Below are 19,543 nucleotides of genomic sequence, written 5' to 3' on the forward strand. Positions count from 1 at the left end.
TAAGTCTGGATTCAATTGCCGACCAGGCCACTTGGTAAGTGTGGGACTTGGAGCAAATCATTTTTTGCACCTCAGTTTCATCCTGTGTAAAACAAGGCCGACAAAATAGTATCTGTTTCACACAATTATTAGGAAGTGTTTAGCACCTAGCCCTCATTCAGTAAACTCTTACTAATTTTTATCAATCTAGCTGCTGATTTTACTTTGTACTTTCAATGCTGCCCTGCTGTGTGAACCCCTGAGTTTCTGGAAAGTAGAGACCCGTGTTCCGAACAGCTTTGTTATAATTGTGTTATATATATAAATTGTGTTATAACTGTGTCCAAAGTATGTTCCTGTCTCTCTAGTTCATGCAAACACCTACGGAGCTGACACGGGGCACCTGCGTAACAAGACTGTCCCATTTCATAATTCCAGTTACACACGCAGAAGCAAACCCCAGAGATTCTCACAAAAATGCACTCGACCCAGCCCAGAACCCACAGATTCAAGTCCACACTCAGGCTTCTGCACACTTACCACCAAAGATGGATCCATCGCCCACAGCTAGAGATGCGCTCACCAGTCCCACTCAAAACCTAGCAGCCCTGACAGATCACAAGCAGCACAGCGTGCCCTGGCAAAGCATCACCACCGGCTCCAGCATGAGCAGGGGCCTTGTTTTTTTACTTCCTTTGGGTTGGTTCTATTTTAGTTGTTGTTTGTCTGTTGCGCTTCTTAGAGTTATCATCTGCCCCTCTTTCTCTCTACCCAACCCCCAAGCCCCCCTCCCGCCTCCATTGCGCATGCGCCTTGCATCCCTCCCCCTGCAGGGTACCAGTCGGCGCTCCCCGGCCCTGGCGGCGGAAGAGATGGAGCAGCGTCACGAGCGCTCGGCCCCTTAAAACGCTGCTGGCTGGAGCCGCCTCCCTCCCTGCAGCCCGCGGCGGGGATGGAGTAAAGGGGGACCCGTCGACCTGCCCGCGGGGATCAGCGATGGAGTTAAAGCAATCTTTGTCCACCCATCTGGAAACCGAGAAGCCTCTGAGGCGCTATGGGGCGGTGGAGGAGACGGCGTGGACAGCGGAGGGACTGGGGAGAAGTGAGTACTCGGCTGGAAGGGGGGTTACAGTTGGGGATCCGTGCGCTGGAGCCGGTGGTCGTGGGAGCTCAGGGGATCGCGGGGAGCGCACCAAGGGGAGCGCCCCCGCAGCGGGGCTTTCAGCGCGGGGGGGATGCGCAGCGCTGCGCAGCGACGCGCTCTCCCGCGAACCTTTTGTTAAGGGGGACCCTCCAGGCTGGGCTTCACGGGGAGGCTCGGGAAATCGCGAGGCAGCAAACCGGGAGCCTGGGGGTGAACTCGGTAGTCCCGGATCCGTAAGCTCGCAGCTGGTCTTGGAAAGTAAGGTCTTTCCCGCAGCCGAGCGAGGAGAGTCGGCTCTCCGCCCGGGATGCGCTAGGACACTGGAGCGGTTGGACCATCCTGGAAAGCGCCCACATCCCTGGAGAGGGGGGAGTGTCCGCTGGGTTTCTGCCGTGTTTCTCCCCCGGGCGCGAGGTTCAGGGCACACCTGAAATTCCCAGCGTTTCTTCCCCCGCCTTCTCCTGGGTCGCGGGTGGGAGGGAAAGGGTTAGGGGAAGGTTAACCCTGTGCACACCCTTCTCCTTTCTCCCTTGACTCATTCAGTCTTTGGTTTGAGTATAATCCTGGAAGGCACTTCTGAGACGCGCTGACTTTATTTGCTGAGTCTCTCTACGGTATTTAGGTGTCAGCAGTGTTTACAGATAAAAGAAGGATTTTTGTTTTTCATGAATAGGACGCAGCGGTTAAAACTCCTGCTTTCAAATAGAGAGGCAGCCGCAAGGGCCCCAGGGGCACCAGCCCTCCCTGCAAAGCCAGGGCTCTTTGTGGTGCCCCTGCCTTTGCCTTGCTCACCCTAGCACGGTGCCTCCTGCTGGGCTGGGAAGGGCCTCTTACCTCTCTCAAGGACCCTCAGCTTCCTGCCTTGGCTCTGGGTAACCATGCTTAGCACCAATGGCAGATTTATGTTGGACCAAAGTATTGTGAATGTGCTTTTTTTTTTTTTTTTTTTTTTTGCCTTGACCTGGTGGAAGATTGTGTGTGTGTGTGCATGCGTGTGTGTGTGCTCTTTCTCCACACCTGTTATGACAAATTCAGAAAATCTTCCTAGAATGGCTCAACTGTATTCTGGTTCTCAAGGGTTCAAGTTGAAATCACAATCAAATGTCTTAGTTCTGCACCTGGCACCCATGGTGCTCCCAACCTCTTTCCTTTTCTTTCGCCTTTTAAAATCTGGGTCCTTCCTCCTGGTTCCTCCTTTGAAAACCCTTTTTGGCTTTGGTACTTTGGCATGACACCCGGGCTGAGGGGCTCTGCTTCCTACAAGCTCAGAAAAATCCTCACAATGGCTGCCCTGTATTGATAGATGGCCATGCACCACGTCCTGTGCTAAGAACTTTAAGTGCATCATCTCATTCAGTCCCCACAGCTACCACCCGAGGTGAATACTGCGACTGCCCTTCCACAGTTAGAAAAACCTGGGCTTGCTAGGTGCCGTGACAATGAAGCTTCAGAGGCAGGATTTGAACCCAGAGCCCCTCTCTGCTTTTAACATGAAGGTTTATTGCTTTCGCAGTTTCAGGAAGCTCTCTCAATCTGTTGAGAGAGTCCCAGAACACACACAAATACGTGGCCACCCTGTTGGTCTCTGGAGCCCCCAGTGGCCTTGAAAGACTGCTGGGTCTTTGCAGAGTAGAAGCTGTGTTCAAATACGCTCTGGGTTGGAATGCTGGCTCGGCTCCTCCCTGGCTATGGGACTGACTTGAGGCATGTTTCGAAGCCTTACTCTGCCTCTGTTCCCTGAAATGGAGATGATAATACGACCTACCTTATGGCTCCATTGCAAAAACTCAGTAAGAAGATATATGTCAAGCTCAAGATAAGTGCTCAGTACGTGTCGGCTACTTTGATTATTTTATTACTACATCAGTAGAAGCAACAGATTCCATCCTTTCATCCTTCGCAAGGCTTTGCATAAAACAACACTCTGGACTCAAACTGCCGTGTTGGTCAGTTCCCTAATAATTCTCTTACAGCTTTTTATTTTCTTGCCATTTTGTTAGGACAGTTTTCAAACGTACAGGAAAATCGCACCGAACACCTAATTTATAGCATTTTAGCTCTTGAAATTTTTTTCCTTCTGAGTCTTAGGCTGCAAACTGTTAAAAGCCTGATAGAAAGGCTTTCTCATCTTCTCTGTTCCAAACCATCAAAGACTCTGACTTTTGCTTCCCATTCACATACAAGACCACAGTTTCTGATCTCCTTCTGCAATGGATCCCCAAATCTGCTTTTTTGTTTCCCATTCAAACTTGAAATATTCTTAAGGCACTGATCCAGAGTCCCCCTTTTGAATCATAAATCTAGGATTGTTACCATTAGAAAGCTTTGATCTCTGGACTCATGTCTGCAACCTGACCTTTTTTTAAGTCTTTTTTTTTTTTTTAAGATTTATTTATTTATTTGAGAGAGAGAGAGAGCATGAGCTGGAGGGGCAGAGGGAGAGGGAGAGGGAGAGAGAATCTCATGCAGACTCCACGCCCAGTGCGGAACCTGACACAGGGCTCAATTTCACAGCCCCAAGGTCTTGACCTGAGCTGAAACCAAGAGTCGGACACCTAACCGACTGTGCCACCCACGTGCCCCCTGACCTTTTTTGATCCAAGTGGCTTTTTTTGAACTCCCTCTCAACTTCCCTGGGATCTATGGATTCATACCATAACATGTTGGACCTCCATTTATTTTTTAATGAAGTGTGAAAATTAGTACTATTGATTCTGTGGAATAACAACTGCCATGCCAATGAAAGTTGTAATGCATGAAATGCTGGAGGCAAATAAAAAGAGGCCCATTAAAAAGAAACCATGCTTGGAGCTCCTGGATGGCTCCGTTGGTTGACCATGAGACTCTTGATCTCAGGGTCAGGGGTTCGAGTGCCACACTGGGCATAGAGATTACTTTAGAAATAAATAAATAAAAATTAAAAAAAAAGAAGACATGCTTTAACTTCTACCTATATTTAAATATTTTATGTTAAACACTGAGTATGTGTTACTTAAAAACAATTTTTTAAAAGGTTTTTTTTTCTTTATTTGACAGAGAAAGAGAAAGCACACAAGCAGGGTGAGAGGCAGAGGGAGAGGGAGAAGCAGGCTCCCCAACGCAGGGCTTGATCCCAGGACCCCGAGATCATGACCTGAACCGAAGGCAGACGCTTAACCAACTGAGCCACCCAGACACCCCTTAAAAAGAATTTAAAAGGGGGGGGGAAGATTGCAGAACTGGTCATTTTCAGTATAAGTTGTATTAACTATTATCTTCAATTTTAACTACAGTTTTTGGATGGAAGATATGTATAGTACAGCAGCAAAGAATGGGAGTTTTGAAGTCAGATTAAATGGGTCCAAACCAGCTTTAACACTTTGTTGCTTTGTCACCCTTGGAAATTGTTTTTTTTTTTTTTAAAGATTTTATTTATTTATTTATTTAACAGAGATAGAGAGCGTTAGTAGGCAGAGCGGCAGACAGAGGGAGAGGGAGAAGCAGGCTCTCCTCCGAGCAGGGAGCCCGATGTGGGGCTTGATCCCAGGACCCTGGGATCATGACCTGAGCCGAAGGCAGACGCTTAACCAACTGAGCCACCCAGGCGCCCCGTAATTTTTTTTTTTAAAGATTTTATTTATTTGTCAGAGAGAGTGAGAACACAAGCAGGGGGAGCTGCAGGCAGAGGGAGATGCAAGCACCCTGCTGAGCAAGGAGACCGATGCAGGACTCGATCCCAGGACCCTGGGATCATGACCTGAGCCGAAGGCAGATGCTTAACCAACTGAGCCACCCAGGCATCCCCACCCTGGGAAATTGTTGAACCTCTCTGTGTGTCAGTTACCTTATCTGTAAAATGGGGATATGTTGGTTTGAGACTTTGGGAGCTTCCCCAAGGTGAAATTCAAAACCGGCCCCCCATACGCAGAGAGGAAGGAAGGAGAGACAAAGAAAGAGTCAGGACGCTCCAGATGGCATGAGTAATAAGCAAGGAAATTTATAGGTGGTTGCAAGACCAGTAGAACTCCATACCTGCCCGCCAGAATCTTAAAAAGTTTTTATGGAGGCCTGAACAGGGTTCAGTTTTGTATACTTCCAGATGGTCTCCATTAACACCTTACTCTTTCAAGGCTGTGCCCTTGGAACAGCTTTCACTGTGAAAATGCTTGTACTTTTCAAAGACGGGGAGGGGGCGAGGAGTCTCTAGTTGCTGGGGTGGGGGGCAGCTCTTGGGTCAAAGGGTGGTCATGTCCTCTCCATAACCTCCCCCTGCAGGATAATAATCATAATGACCACTTCAGGCTGTGGGAGGATTAAATGGGACAATGTATAGAATGCACTGAGCACAGAGCCTGCCACACTGTAAGTGCTCAATCAGTGCTGAACAGTTGTCATAATAGGACATAAGCGGATGGCGTCCGACAGCATGGGAGAGGGTTATTCCAAGCTCACCAGTTGGTTCTTGCTTGTGTCCATTGCTTTGTAAATTGCAGATAATGATTGTGTATACACCCGTTCCTCCTCATGGGAATGTATGGAGGAATGGCTTTTAAACCCTTGTAAACCACCTGGTATTTTCTCCTTTGAGAAGGATTCCAAGCAATTGCTTCCATCCACCTTAGACAGCATTTTCCCACTAGCAGTGAGTTAGTTTTCTTTTTTTTTTCTTTTTACTCAGTTGGAAAATGGATAGTGACATTTCAGTGTGGTTAGATGTATAAAAATATTGCTTTCAACCAACTGTAATTAATTGAGAGAGACACAAAGACAAGGTGACTTTTGAAAAAAGCATGGAGCTTTTTAAAAGCACAGTTGTCCGTGGTCGTAGCCATTTCATGGTAGGTTTGCCTGTCCCCTAAGGGATGATCAAGATTTCAGACAGGGCAAATGCAGGGTGTGTGTGTGGGCTGGGGGGGGTGGGGGTGCGGTGGGCCGGGGTGAGGGGGGCAGTGGCACAGCGGGGAGGAAATGCCCCTAGAGGTAAAAATATTGGCAAAAGCACAGAGGTAGAAATAAATGTGCTGAGAGTAGGGGATTGGAATAAAGCGGAAAGCTCAATCACCAGGGGAGGTGACGATTATTTAAAAGTCCAAGGGTGTGTGCTGACTAGCAAGCAGATGGGTCCACTGGCCAATGTTTCAGGTATAAACAGTGGGGAGGCGTAAATAATATGGATTGCTGGTGATCCACATAATCGATTTTTGGCAAAGGTTTTGTGTTCCTCTGTCTGATTATGCTAATTTCGTTATGTCAGTTTTATTTTGTTCTGGCATGATTTCTTTTTTTGAAGGTACAGACTAGTATGCGCACTTTATTAGAAAAATTGAAATTCATCTGAAATATAAAAATAAAAAGTGAAAAAATGGCTGTAATCTGCTTCCCCCTGCCCCTCCCCCATGTATTCACTCAGTAAATAGGTACTGAGTGCTCTGTGAGCTCCAGGAAGTGTTCTAGGGGCTGTGGATACAGTGTTGAGCAAGGCACACAGGGCTCCTGCCCATGGGGAGCTTCTGTTCAGGGAAGTCAAGGTGTCCGATAATACACAGGCAAACAAATAATGTAGCTCAAATGGTAAGTGTTACAGGGGAGGGATATTTCCCATCTGGTGGTGAGGAAATGCTTCTCTAAGAAGGTGACATTTTGCCAGTAAATGTCAGAGATCAAAAATGCGAAGGTCCTGGCTGTGTTAGAGGAAGAGACAGAAGGCCAGGGTGGCTGGCACCCAGAGAGTCAGGGAAGAGAATGGAGATGAATCAGAGGGGAGTCAGACTGGTAGGAACTTGTAGGTTGTGGTTACAAAAAAAAAAAAGTACAGATTTTATTCCTTTTACAGAGGAAGCTACTGCTGAGTGTTAAGCAGAAGAGTAACATGAGCTGGGTTTTGTTCTTAAAAGTTCACATAGGCTCCTGGATGGAGAATAAGACCACAGGGAGCAAATGAGGATCAATGTAATTATCCTTTGCTGTGGTCCTGGTTCTTTCTTAATCAATCCCATTGATAAGTGGTAGGAATTTCTTTCTTTTTTTTAAAGATCTTTTATTTTTTATTCGACAGAGAGAGAGAGAGAGTACAAGCAGGGGGACAGGCAGAGGCAGAGGGAGAAGCAAGCTCCCTCCCACTCAGCAGGGAGCCCGAAGTGGGGCTCCATCCCAGGACCCCGGGATCACGACCCGAGCCGAAGGCAGACGCTTAACTGGCTGAGCCACCCAGGCGCCCCTGTTGTTTCATTTTTGCAAACATTTCCTTCTTATGTGTTAACTGAAGGAAAAACTATTTGTGCCTCTTCTTGGTCTCTGATTCGTTATTAAAGACTTATTAATAATAATAGTAGTTAATGAGTTCTGGCTGTGAACTTGAGCTTATTAAATTCTCATAGCAACCCTATTAAGTCAGTTGAATTCTTATTCCCCTTTTACAGATGGGGACACTGGGGCTTCGGGAGGTTGAGAAACTTGCTGAAGGTCCCAAAGCTGGGATGTGGCAGAGCTCGAGTCCGATTCTAGACCTCTGTGACTGTCGCCCGGGTCTCTTTGCCATGCTGCGGAGATTAGAGATGAGATAAGACACAGCCCCCTATCCTTAGGAAGCTTCCAGATTTGGGGAGCATGGAGACACAGAAGTAAAGAACAGCATAATTTGTAATACCAGGAACAAGAAACAAAGGCTAAATGAAGGGACAGTGGGGAAATGAGAGGAAGGAAAGCTCTGTTCTTCCTGGGGGACCCCAGCGTGACAGCAAGGAGGAGCGTTTGCATTGGGCCTGAAGGCTAAGCAGGGTTTCGAGAGGTTACTGGTGAAGAGAATGGCATTTCGGTGAGCTTCCTGGCCCCATGCAAGGAGGTGGGGATCCCTAAGGCCAGGGTCCTTGCACTAGGGTTGTTTTTTCTTTTTTTTTTTCCTGTTTCTTTCTCATTGGCTCTCAAGTCCTGGGACTCGGGGTCTGTCCGGTTCATGAATGTGAATCATCTGTTATCTGGATGAGCCTGTGGGTTGGAGACCAGCACAGGCAGATGCTAATAGTGTAGCCACTCAGACCAGCACTCACAAAGCTCCTCCCAGGATGCTGCCTATGCGGTTCATTCATTCCTTCACTATTCACTTACTCAGCAGGCTTGAGCCCCTACTGGGTGTTAGCTTCAGAGGCACAGAGGGGAAAAAGACCCACCCTTAAGGAGTTCTCAGGCTGTCTGTGTTCTAGGCCTCCCTCTGCTGCCTCCTCGCCTCGTGATCTTGGGCCAGTCACCTACTTTCCCTAGACCTCAATTTCCTCCTCTCAGAAATGGAAATGTACCGAATACCACTGAACTATACACTTCGAAATGGCTAAGATGGCATATTTTATGTTATGTGTATTTTGAGGGATGGTTCTGGGGTCTGGGAGAGAAAGTGGTTCTTGAAGTAGCCTGAAAAGATGGACAGTATTTCATTACTGATTGCAAGGAACAGCATTCCAGGCAGAGGGAACAGCATATGTGAAGACATAGACATGAAGCAGCATGTGTGACTAGGGAACTGTAAATGTATGAGTAATGCTTGCTACGCTCTGTATGCATGAGGGAGACGAGACCAGAGCCGGAGGTGAGTGCACTTTGAAGCCCAGGGTAAGTTCACAGAAGGCTGGACATAGAAGGCTCAGCTCCCCATTGAGACAAAACTTTCCTGCAGGGTCCAAGGGGGGGCGCTTAAGGACCAGACTCTTAGAATAAGTTTGTTTGAATGAATCAGAGTCAGACTTACTAATAATTATTTTTTTCTTAAAATGCCTCTACACATAGGGATGGTTAGAGGAGAAAAAAACAATTATTCTAAGGGCAGTAGAAGGGAATGATTATAAAAACTAACCTGCACAGGGACTTCCTACATGCCTGCTCCGTGGATGTGTTTATATCCATCCTCTAATTCACTCCTTATAAAACACCCTATGATGTGAGTACGTGGAGATATTTATTGCATTTTACAGATGAGGAAATTGGGAGTCAGGGAGGCTAAGCAACTTGCCTAAGGTCACTCTGCCCATAGAGGGCAGAGCTGGAACTCGAACCCAAGCCTGGGTGACTTAGTCCTGCTGCCTTCTTGATCTCCTGGGAGTGGCTGGGGCTGCCATTCATTCAGACGGGTAAGGTCAGTTAGTGTTTCTAGTACCTCTTCGTGATTCTTTGTACTGATTCTGAAAGACTTCTTGGGCAACAGAGGGGCTGATTAATGTCGTGTTGGAGAGTGGATGCTCTGCCTACATTTGAATCCTAGCTTTATCCCTCATAAGCTGTGTGACCCTGGGCTGCTTACTTAACCTCTCTGAGGTTCCGTCTTCTCCTCTATAAAATGGAGCTAATCACAGGACCTGCCTCATATGGTAACGAAGAAGATCCAAAGAGAAAATATGTGAAAGCCTTTGGCACAGAGCGTGGTGCCCTCGGTAAATGGGGGAGACAGTGTTGATAGAGCAGGATACAAAGTGGGCCTTAACTGGGTATATTTAGACAACTGGAGAGAAAGAGAGAATGAGGGACGTCAAAGTGGGTGGACAGCCTCAAAAAAGAATGCGGGTGACTGGGACGCCTGGGTGGCTCAGTCAGTTAAGCGGCTGCCTTCGGCCCGGGTCATGATCCTGGGGCCCTGGGATCGAGTCCCACATCGGGCTCCTTGCTCAGCAGGGAGCCTGCTTTTCCCTCTCTCTCCCTCTGCTTGTTCTCTCTCTGTCAAATAAATAAAAAAATCTTAAAAAAAAAAAAAAAAGAATGCAGGTGACAAAGCGGATGCTGGTGGCTGGAGGCATGCATGAACTTGGCTGCCTCGGGAGGAGGCATGAGGTGGGAGGTGGGTTGAACAGGGTCGCTACACTCGGCCAGAGTAAACATGCCAGGTGTCTGGAGCAGGACAAGGGATAGAGGTAAAGAAAGTAGCATTTATGAAGACTGGTCTGGCGGTGGTTGCACCCTGGATGGAAGGGCAGGGAAGCTGGAAGGTTCTGGAATCATCTGGTCATGAGGTCACCTAGGCTGGGGTCTAAAGCAGTGGCAGTGGGCGGGGAGGAAGCGGTGAATCAAATATCCTGAAGGGAGAAGACATTAGTAGTTGATTACAGGTAGGAAAAAAGGAGGGTCTTCTAAGAGCCGCAATGCGGTAGGCAGGGAATAACAGTATGGTTAGCCTGGGGTCTTAGGAATTGAATACATTGGCACCAGTGCTGCCCACTCTCACTTTCAGTAGGGCTTAAAGAGGTGCAGGGATTATGTGTAAGGGGAGAATAATGACCCCTTACATTCATATAGCACTTTCTACCTTATATTTTTCCTGTGTTTTCTTATTTACTCTTTACAAGAAAGGGTAAAGAGCTGGAATCATCATGTCCCTTGGGATGTGGGTAAACAGGTTAAGGACTCACCCCAGGGAAGGGGTACAGCCAGTAAGGACTGAGCAAGGATCGAACAGTCTAGGTGGTTTGCCCTAGACCAGGGTTTCCGGAGGCATTTTTATTTGAATAACACACGAACAACTGCATTATAAATGGTATGTCTTGGGCCACCTGGGTGGCTCAGTCAGTTAAGCACTTGATTTCGGCTCAGGTCATGATCTCGGGGTTGTGAGATGGAGCCCTCCATCGGGTTCCTCGCTGAGCATGGAGCCTGCTTGAGATTTTCTCTCTCTCTCTCTCTCTACCCACCCCTCCCCCCCGCTATCCTGCCTCTCTCTCAAAAACAAAACAAAACAAAAAAACAACCAAAACAACAACAACAAAAAACCCAAAAAGCAAAGAAACCCAAATGGTAATAAGTGTCTAGATTCCATAACATCCAAATTGGAAAATGACCACAATTCTGTGCATTTGAAATCCCAAACAGGTAAGTCATTCATTCACCCATTTGCCCATCTATCCATTCATTCCCTCATCCATTCAATAACATATTTATTGCTGGCCTCTTATATGCCAATTATTGTGCTAGCTCTTGAGAATACAGTAGCGTTTTGAGTAAGATGTTTATACAGTCCCTGCCTTCAAAGTGATTTAAGGTCTACTAGTAAAAATAGAACTACCATATGATCCAGCAATCCGACTTCTGGGTATATATTTGAAGGAAACGAAAACAAGATATTGAAGAGATATCAGCACTCCCATGTTCATTGCAGCATTATTCATAACAGCCAAGATATGGAAACAACCTAAATGTCCACCAATGGTTGAATGGATAAAGAAAATATGGTGTATATCTCCAATGCAATATTATTCAACCAGGAGAAAGAAGGACATCCTGCCATTTTCCATTTGTGATAATGGATAGTCCTTGAGGGCATTATGCTAAGTAAAATAAATCAGACAGCGAAAGTCAGATATTGCATGATGTCACTTATATGTGAGATCTAAAAAAAGAAAAAAGAATAAAAATTCAAGCTCATTGAAATGTAGTAGAGAAGTGGTTGCCAGGGCTGGGGGATGAGAGAGAGAGAGGTTGGCAAAAAGGTACATACTATCAGTTATAAGATGAATACGGTCTGAGGATCTAACGTAAAACCTGGTGACTACAGTTGATAATACTGTATCATATAGTTGAAATTTGCTAAGAGAGTGGAACTTAAGTGTTCTCTCACACCCACACACACAAGAGTAATAGGTAAGGTGATGGGTGTGTTAATCACTAGATGATAGGAGTTGTTTCATAGTGTATCCCCGTAACAAATTACCATGATGTCCACTTTAAAGATCTTACAATATCGTCGGTCAATTATACCTCAACCAATCTGCAAAAAGGGGGTCTACAGGGAGCAGTCCCTGTTTCCAGTGGTGCTGAACCAAAGGACCAAGAGATGAGGGTGTCCCTCTTAGTCCTTTGGAAACAGGATTCAGGTCAGTTTGCTGACCCAATGCGCTCTTAGTGAAATGTTGTCCAGAGATGAATTCAGTTGTTTTGCTATACATGTATTTCTGAAGGCCCTTGAGATGATGAGTCCTAATAGGGTCAAACCATGTTTTATGGGCAAATCCAGGTGCAGTGATGTGCTCCCGTCTTCTTGTGAGAGAACAATGATTGCAAAAACCCTGGGTGTCACATTCGCTGCTCCGTGCTGAATGCCTGTAATCTATCACATTGGCCAGCACTTAGAAGCCTCTCATTCAATTAAGAGTTGCAGAATTAGGTGGCTGTTAATCCACAAAGACTGAGGTGCAAAGGATTTAATTGTGTTTTTCAAACCTTTGAAATCATCAAACCAAAGAATAAAGTTAGCTGGAGTCTTGGTCTGAACCCCCTGCCCCATCTCCTGCTTTAGACGGTTTGTTCACGATGCTGCAGTTAGATGAGCATTCTTGCTTTCCTGCTTCCAGGGAAAGAGGCGAGATTTTCAGATCAGGTACAAAATACCAGACACTGGTTACTGCCAGCTGGCAGTGTCCTAACAATGTCATGATGGGCGTGGGCTTGGCGAGGTGCTTTGCATATGAGTCATATCTCCTTGACAGTTAGACGTCCACAGAGGCGGTTCAGAGTCACTCACATCTTTTTGGAACAACAGAAACAAAACCCAGCATGGCCACATTAAATATACCAGGCCATTAAAAGGCCTTTTAATTTCATGCAGAGAACAGAGTCATCTTAGATGCTGCTGCTGGAACTGTCTGGCGTGTTCCAGGCTTTATGGAAAGCAACCGGGTAACATCTATTAAAATTTAAAAGGCTCATATGCTTTGACCTAGCAGTCCCGACTCCTGGGACTCTATCCAACAGAAATAAAAACACCAGCATACAAAAACATATGTGCAAAAAAAAAAAAAAAACTGGACACAAAATGAAGGCACATCAGTAGGATAGTTGAATAAATTATTGTTCATCCACTGTGTAATGTTCTGAAGCCAATAAAAAGAAAAAAGGAGAGCAATAATAGTTGTCTTAGAAGTATGATTGAGGGAGGAAAAGGAGATCCAGGAAAATGTATGTCACATTCTCTCTGTGTCTGTCTCTCTCTATAGCACATATAACATATAGCATTTGTGTGCGTGCACATGCCTGCGTGCGATCTTATTAGTAGGAGAAAAACACGGAAGGATGTATAGTAAGTTGCTGCCCCAGGATACCTGGGGGAAGGGACTGGAGACAGGGCTGATGGGAGGGAAGAAAGAGGAGGTGGCGGGGCACCTGGGTGGCTCAGTCAGTTAAGCGTCTGCCTTTGGCTCAGGTCATGATCCCAGGGTCCTGGGATCGAGCCCCACATTGGGCTTGTTGCTCGGCGGGAAGCCTGTGTCTCCCTCTCCCACTCCCCCTGCTTGTGTTCCCTCTCTCACTGTGTCTCTCTCTGTCAAATAAATAAAATCTTTAAAAAAAAAAAAAAAAAAAGAGGAGGTGGCAGCTGTCAGCCAAGGAAAAAAGAAAATTAAAAAACTACTTCCCTGGAGGGAAAAAATCCTCTGATAATATTATCACACTTATATATTTGTGTTAGGTTACACATTTGTGGGATGGGGGAAGAGGCATCCTAACTTCAGAAAGGTTAAAATGTGCTGGGAAAGGTGGGTCTCAGAATCAAGGAGAGAGAATTTCATCTGATTTAATCCTTGCCGCAATCCTATAAAGAGGTGTGTGTGTGTGTGTGTGTGTGTGTGTGTGTGTGTGTGGTGTGTGTGTGTGTGTGTACTTACGTACAAATATATATCCAGGAGCAGAGAGACGGAAGTCTTGCCCCATTAGTGAACAGAGAAGGGTTTTGAATCTCTAGACTTTCTGGTTAAGAAGTTCATACCTTTTCCTCTACAATTATTTGTAAACAACCAAGTCTATTAAATTCCATTGGAATTTCATATTTTTTTTAAAAAAAGGAAAGGCATCTGCAAGAGTTTGTGGAGCTCTATTTTAAGAATCTGGGTCATCACTGGGTGGACCATGTTCCTTCAGATCTTCTCTCTTTGCATTTCCAGTTTCCCCTGGTGGTTCCCAGGGCTGAGAAATGAAACCACTCACTCCCCATAATCCTGGTCTCAGACAAATTCGGGAAATAGGCAATAACAGCAGAGGAAAAGACCTAACCAGGCTTTCCTTAACTCCTGTGTTGCTTCCTGTGTTTCCTCAGGATGCTATAACAAAAGACCATAAGCTGGGTGGCTTATAAAAAACAGAAATTTATTGCTCACAGTTCCAGAAGCTACAGGTCCAAGATCAAGGCACCTGCGGATTCTGTGCCTGTTGAGGACCTGCTTCACAGACTGTCCCGTAGCTGCATCCTCACATGGCGGAGGGCCGGGGGTTCTCTAGGGTCTCCTTGATCAGGGCACTAATCCCATTCATAAGGGCTTCACGCTCAAGACCTAATCCCCTCCCAAAGGTCCCACCTCTAAATACCATCACCTTGAGGCTTAGATTTTTATTTTTATTATTTTTTAAAGATTTTATTTATTTATTTGAGAGAGAGAGAGGGCATGAGCAGGGGGAGCAGCAGGCAGAGGGAGAAGCAGACTCCCCGCTGAGCAGGGAGCCCGATGTGGGGCTCGATCCCAGGACCCTGAGATCATGACCTGAGCCGAAGGCAGACGCTTAACTGACTGAGCCACCCAGGTGCCCCAAGGGTTAGATTTTTAACATGAATCTGGGGGATGGAGGACATAAACATTCCATCTCTAGCATCCTCCTTAGTCCTGGAAGGAATTAAGATAGCTGAAAGCTGGAGATTTGTCCAGGCCCCACTCCAGGGGTGAAATGCTTTTAGCAGGTGGCTCTTAAAAGGTGACCATCAGGGGTGCCTGGGTGGCTCAGTTGGTTAAGCAACTGCCTTTGGCTCAGGTCATAATCTCAGGGTCCTGGGATCGAGCCCCGCATCGGGCTCCCTGCTCAGCGGGAAGCCTGCTTCTCCCGCTCCCGCTCCCCCTGCTTGTGTTCCCTCTCTCGCTGTGTCTCTCTCTGTCAAATAAATACACTCTTTAAAAAAAAAAAAAAAAGGTGGCCATCATTTTGACAAGGAACAAAAATGATTCCCATTTTGGTTTCATTTGGTTCTTCCGCAGCCAGCACCCCAGGTGAGACCAGTTCACCCACTGTGGGTTTGCAGGGCCGTGTTCATGCTGGAGACCTGCTGCCCACCGCTGCAGGATCTGTCCATCTTCATCTTGTTGAAACAGACCTAGGGAAGGCATCCCCAGAGCACATCCTGCTGCTTAAATCCGGTGCAAACAGCATCCGTAAGAGCTGCTCAGCCCCGGCCCAGGGTGGCCCTGGGCTGGGTTCCAAGAGCTAAGAGGTCCGCTTTCCTAGGGATCAGTTGTGCCTTAGAGCAGAGTTTTGTTATTCCCCAAATGCTTAGCCAGGACTAGTTTAGCTTTATGTGTCTTCTCTACTGAGATTTTTTTTTTTTTTAACTGAGATAAAGCTCACATACCATAAAATTAACCCTTAACCTTTTGAAGTGTACAAGTCAGCGGTATGGAGTACGTTCACCGCCTTGTACAACCTCCACCTCGATCTACATCCAAGAAACCCTGTACCCATTAAGTGGTCCCTCCCCATGCACCCCTTCCCCTGGTCCCTGGCAACTCCTTTTTGTCTCTACGGATTTCCCTATTCCGGATGTTTCGTATAAATGGAATTGTTCTGTATGTAACCTGGCTTCTTTTCACTAAGTGTAGTGTTGTTTTTTTAAGATTTTATTTATTTGAGAGAGCGAGCATGAGCAGGGGGAGTGGCAGGCAGAGGGAAAGAGAGAAACAGACTCCCCGCTGAGCAGGGAGCCTGACTCGGGGCTCGATCCCAGATCATCATGACCTGAGCCAAAGGCAGACGCTTAACCGACTGAGCCACCCAGGCGCCCCCTCATTACACTTAATTACCTCCTTATAGGCCCTACCTCCAAATACAGTCACATGGGGGGTTAAGGCTTTAACACAGGAATCTGGGGGGGGGAGACAATTAAGTCTGTAACAATAGACTTATTATTTAGGATTGGACATCATATTTGAGCATCATGATGTCGTAGGGCTGGAAGGAAATCTGTGGAGTCCCTTTGTCCAGGATTTCTCAACCTTGGCCTTTACTGACATTAACATTTGGGGCTGGATCACGCTGTACTGCGGGGGCTGTCCCCTGCATTGTAGGATCGTCAGCAACATTCCTGGCCTCTGCCCACTAGATGCCAATAGTACCACCACCCCACACACTCCTGCCCAATTGTGACAACAAAAACTGTCTCCAGACGTTGCCAAATGTTCTCTAGAGGGGCGAACTTGTCCCTAGTTGAGAAGCGCTGATCAGATCTAATTCCTTTTTGATTCAGATATCCTAGTTTTGTGAAGCAGAAGAGTCCAAAGATTTTTCTACCCCATCTCTGCGCCTTGGTCCCTAGGTTTCTGGCCTCTTTTTCTCCACATGCCTCACAGTTTTCTGTTCACACACACAGAAAGCAGTGTCGATAAAAACTGTATTGGTTGTGCTCAGGAGTAAGCCAAGAGAAACCTGATTATGAGCTCCCTGAAGCATAAAGAAATCTCCCCATGCAAAATGGATTCGATTTTCCTCAAGGCATTTCTGCCTGGGAAGATTTCTATTTACTACAAATTGAAGTGAAGAAGAAATTGTCACTTACACTTATAACAAAGAAAATGTTTCAGGTAAGATAAATAGAAATACCCCTTCAAACAACAGCCTTTAACTCTGCTACCAAAACGAGGGGGATTTATGTCAGCCTAGAGAACACGGACTTGAAGTTTTCTCTGGAAAATTCTGTCCAGGGACTGACCACGTTTTCTTTATTACCACCCCAAAGAGTACACAGACCATAATGAAAGAGACCATGATCATGATCCCAGGGTCCTGGGATCGAGCCCCACATCGGGCTCCCTGCTCAGCGGGAAGCCTGCTTCTCCCTCTCCCACTTCCCCTGCTTGTGTTCACTCTCTTGCTGTGTCTCTCTCTGTCAAATAAATAAATAAAATCTTTAAAAAAATAAAAAAAAAGAAAGAGACCATGAAAACAGCCCAACAGATGACAGATGACATCTCCATTCTTGCAAACTTGAAATGGGCACTTCATTTGGCGGCGTGGGGAGACAGAATACATAGTTCTTTTAATGTTCTTGGATGAATTTCTTAGTGTAGACATGTACTAAGAAATCAAGTATTCCTGATGATTCAGGTGTCTTCATAAGAAAGACTGTGTATAAAAAAAAAAAAGAAAAAAAAGACTGTGCATATGTCTGTCTGTTTATGTCCAATGTTTATGATTCTATTGCTTCTCTAGGGCACAGAATAAACATTGTTATTTCTGGAGATAGTCTAGTTCTGTGTGATTCTCAGCTCTGGCTGCACATTAGAATCCCTGAGTAGCTTTTAATACAGTTAGCTCACTTCTCCACCTCCCTTTTTTTCTTTTTAAAGATTTTATTTATTTATTATTTATTTGAGAGAGAGTGTGTGTGCATGAGTGGCGATGGTGGGGGGCAGAGGAAGAGGGAGAGAGAATCTCAAGCAGACTCTGAGCTGAGTGCAGAGCCTGATGAGGGGCTCGATCTCACGACACTGAGGTCATGACCTGAGCTGAAATCAAGAGTCAGATGCTTAACTAACTGAGCCACCCAGGTGCCCCCCCCACCTCCCTTTTTAATGGACTAGAAACCCCTACCCCAGAAGGACGGTGGTTTTCCCAAATGCTCAAGCTGGGCAGAAGCAGAACTTGAACCCATTTATCCTGTCTATTCGAAAGGAGCTAAGTAAGTAAGAGTTTCTTTCCTTTTTTTAATTTATTTTTATTTATTTGAGAGAGAGAGAGAGCACGAGTTGGGGGAGGAGCAGAAGGAGAGGGAGAAGCAGACTCTTTGCTGGGCAGGGAGCCCGATGCGGGACTCGATCCCAGGACCCTGAGATCATGACCTGAGCTTAAGGCAGACGCTTCACCGACTGAGCCACCCAGGCGCCCCAATGGTTTCCTTCCTAATAAGGGACTTTCTCCCCCAGACTGTGATGGCCAACACCTGAAAACTCTCAGTAAAATAAATTATTAAATCCTAAATTGTACATCTGTCCTTGCTCTTGGGAGAACAATTCAACCCACGAGTCCTGTTGCCCTAGATCTGCCATCCATTTCCGAATACAAAAGATACTATTGCTATTGTGATTTGCCAACACTATTCAAAAATTTGTCATGGATAGAGAGATGCATAACCTGTATGAGGTGGACCAGCCTCTCCATTAATGTAGCTCCTTTTCTGAAACACAATAAACTGTATTTAGAAAAGATAATTGTTCACTAGCTAATGCGTTTCTCAAAGACACAGCCTGCTACCATAGGATGATGGGGCATTAGCAGGAGAAATTCACCCATAGTTCTAATCGGGCACAGGGCAAGAGACAAGGCATATTTGAGGGAATACAGAAAAACATTAATGTATCTTTCTCTGTTATTGTTAAAAGATCATTTTCAGGGGCGCCTGAGTGGCTCAGTTGGTTGAGCAGCTGACTCTTGGCTTCGGGTGAGGTCATGATCTCAGGGTGGTGGGATCGAGCCCCACATTCGCATCTGGCTCCACACTCAAGTGGGGAGTCTCCTTGAGATTCTCTCTTTCTCTCTCCCTGTGCCCCTCCCCGCCCTCAAACGTGCTCTCTAAAAATAAATAGATCTTTAAAAGAAAAAAAAAGATAATTTTCAGAAGAAGGTAAAATCATGACGCTCACGATGATATAAAAATAAACACATGTTATGGGGCATCTGGATGGCTCAGTTTGTTAAGCATCCAACTCTTGATATCAGCTCAGGTCATGATCTCAGGGTTGTGAGTTTGAGCCCCACACTGGGCTCCACGCTGGGCATGGAGCTTACTTAAATTTTTTTTTTTAAAAAAACCAAACACATGTTAAAGATTCTGCTCAGTCCATGATGGAACTGAGTACATGTTATAACCCAATTCAACAGAATCTGAAGAATAGACTAATATATGGATCAGGAATATTGAAATGAAGGGGTAAACAAAAGTAAATCTGGGTTTTCCTTGAAGGAGAGAGAAGTCAATCGGACCTCTACCAGCTGGGCGAGGATTTGCATATGCTTGAGAATTATTTTTGCCCTGTTATACTACTACTTACAGAGTTGTAAAACAGCTCAAAGATAAGGAAAGACTAGAACCAGATAACCCGGAGAGGTGACCTCTAGATGCGTCATCTCCCTTCGAAGCACTTTTCCCCTTATATGACCTACGTGCTCTCCTGAAGAGGAAGCAGGGAGAATCCAGGTTCTGAATTAAGCAGCTTTCAGGCACAAAGAAAATGACACGTTTTCAAGAGTTAACGGTTAGGAAAATTATCCTTAAGAGTCAAAAACGAGGGGCGCCTGGGTGGCTCAGTCGTTAAGCATCTGCCTTCGGCTCAGGTCATGATCCCGGAGTCCTGGGATCGAGCCCCGCATCGGGCTCCCTGCTCAGCGGGAAGCCTGCTTCTCCCTCTCCCACTCCCCCTGCTTGTGTTCCCTCTCTCGCTGTGT

The 19,543-nt window shown here is 46.1% G+C and overlaps 1 protein-coding gene across 1 annotated transcript in view; it reads left to right on the forward strand.

Annotated features, from left to right (window-relative positions):
* The first annotated feature begins 791 nt into the window (after nt 1-791).
* Nucleotides 792-19,543, forward strand: part of BMERB1 (bMERB domain containing 1) — a 113,701-nt gene continuing 94,949 nt past the window's right edge. The window contains exon 1 of the mRNA XM_032392271.1: nt 792-1,081. Within this exon, the coding sequence (XP_032248162.1) occupies nt 976-1,081 (106 nt within the window). The 5' untranslated portion in view covers nt 792-975. The remainder of the gene's footprint in view (nt 1,082-19,543) is intronic.

The sequence above is a fragment of the Phoca vitulina genome, unplaced genomic scaffold (assembly GCF_004348235.1).
Source record: "Phoca vitulina isolate PV1807 unplaced genomic scaffold, GSC_HSeal_1.0 scaffold66, whole genome shotgun sequence".
NCBI classification, from domain to species: domain Eukaryota; kingdom Metazoa; phylum Chordata; class Mammalia; order Carnivora; family Phocidae; genus Phoca; species Phoca vitulina.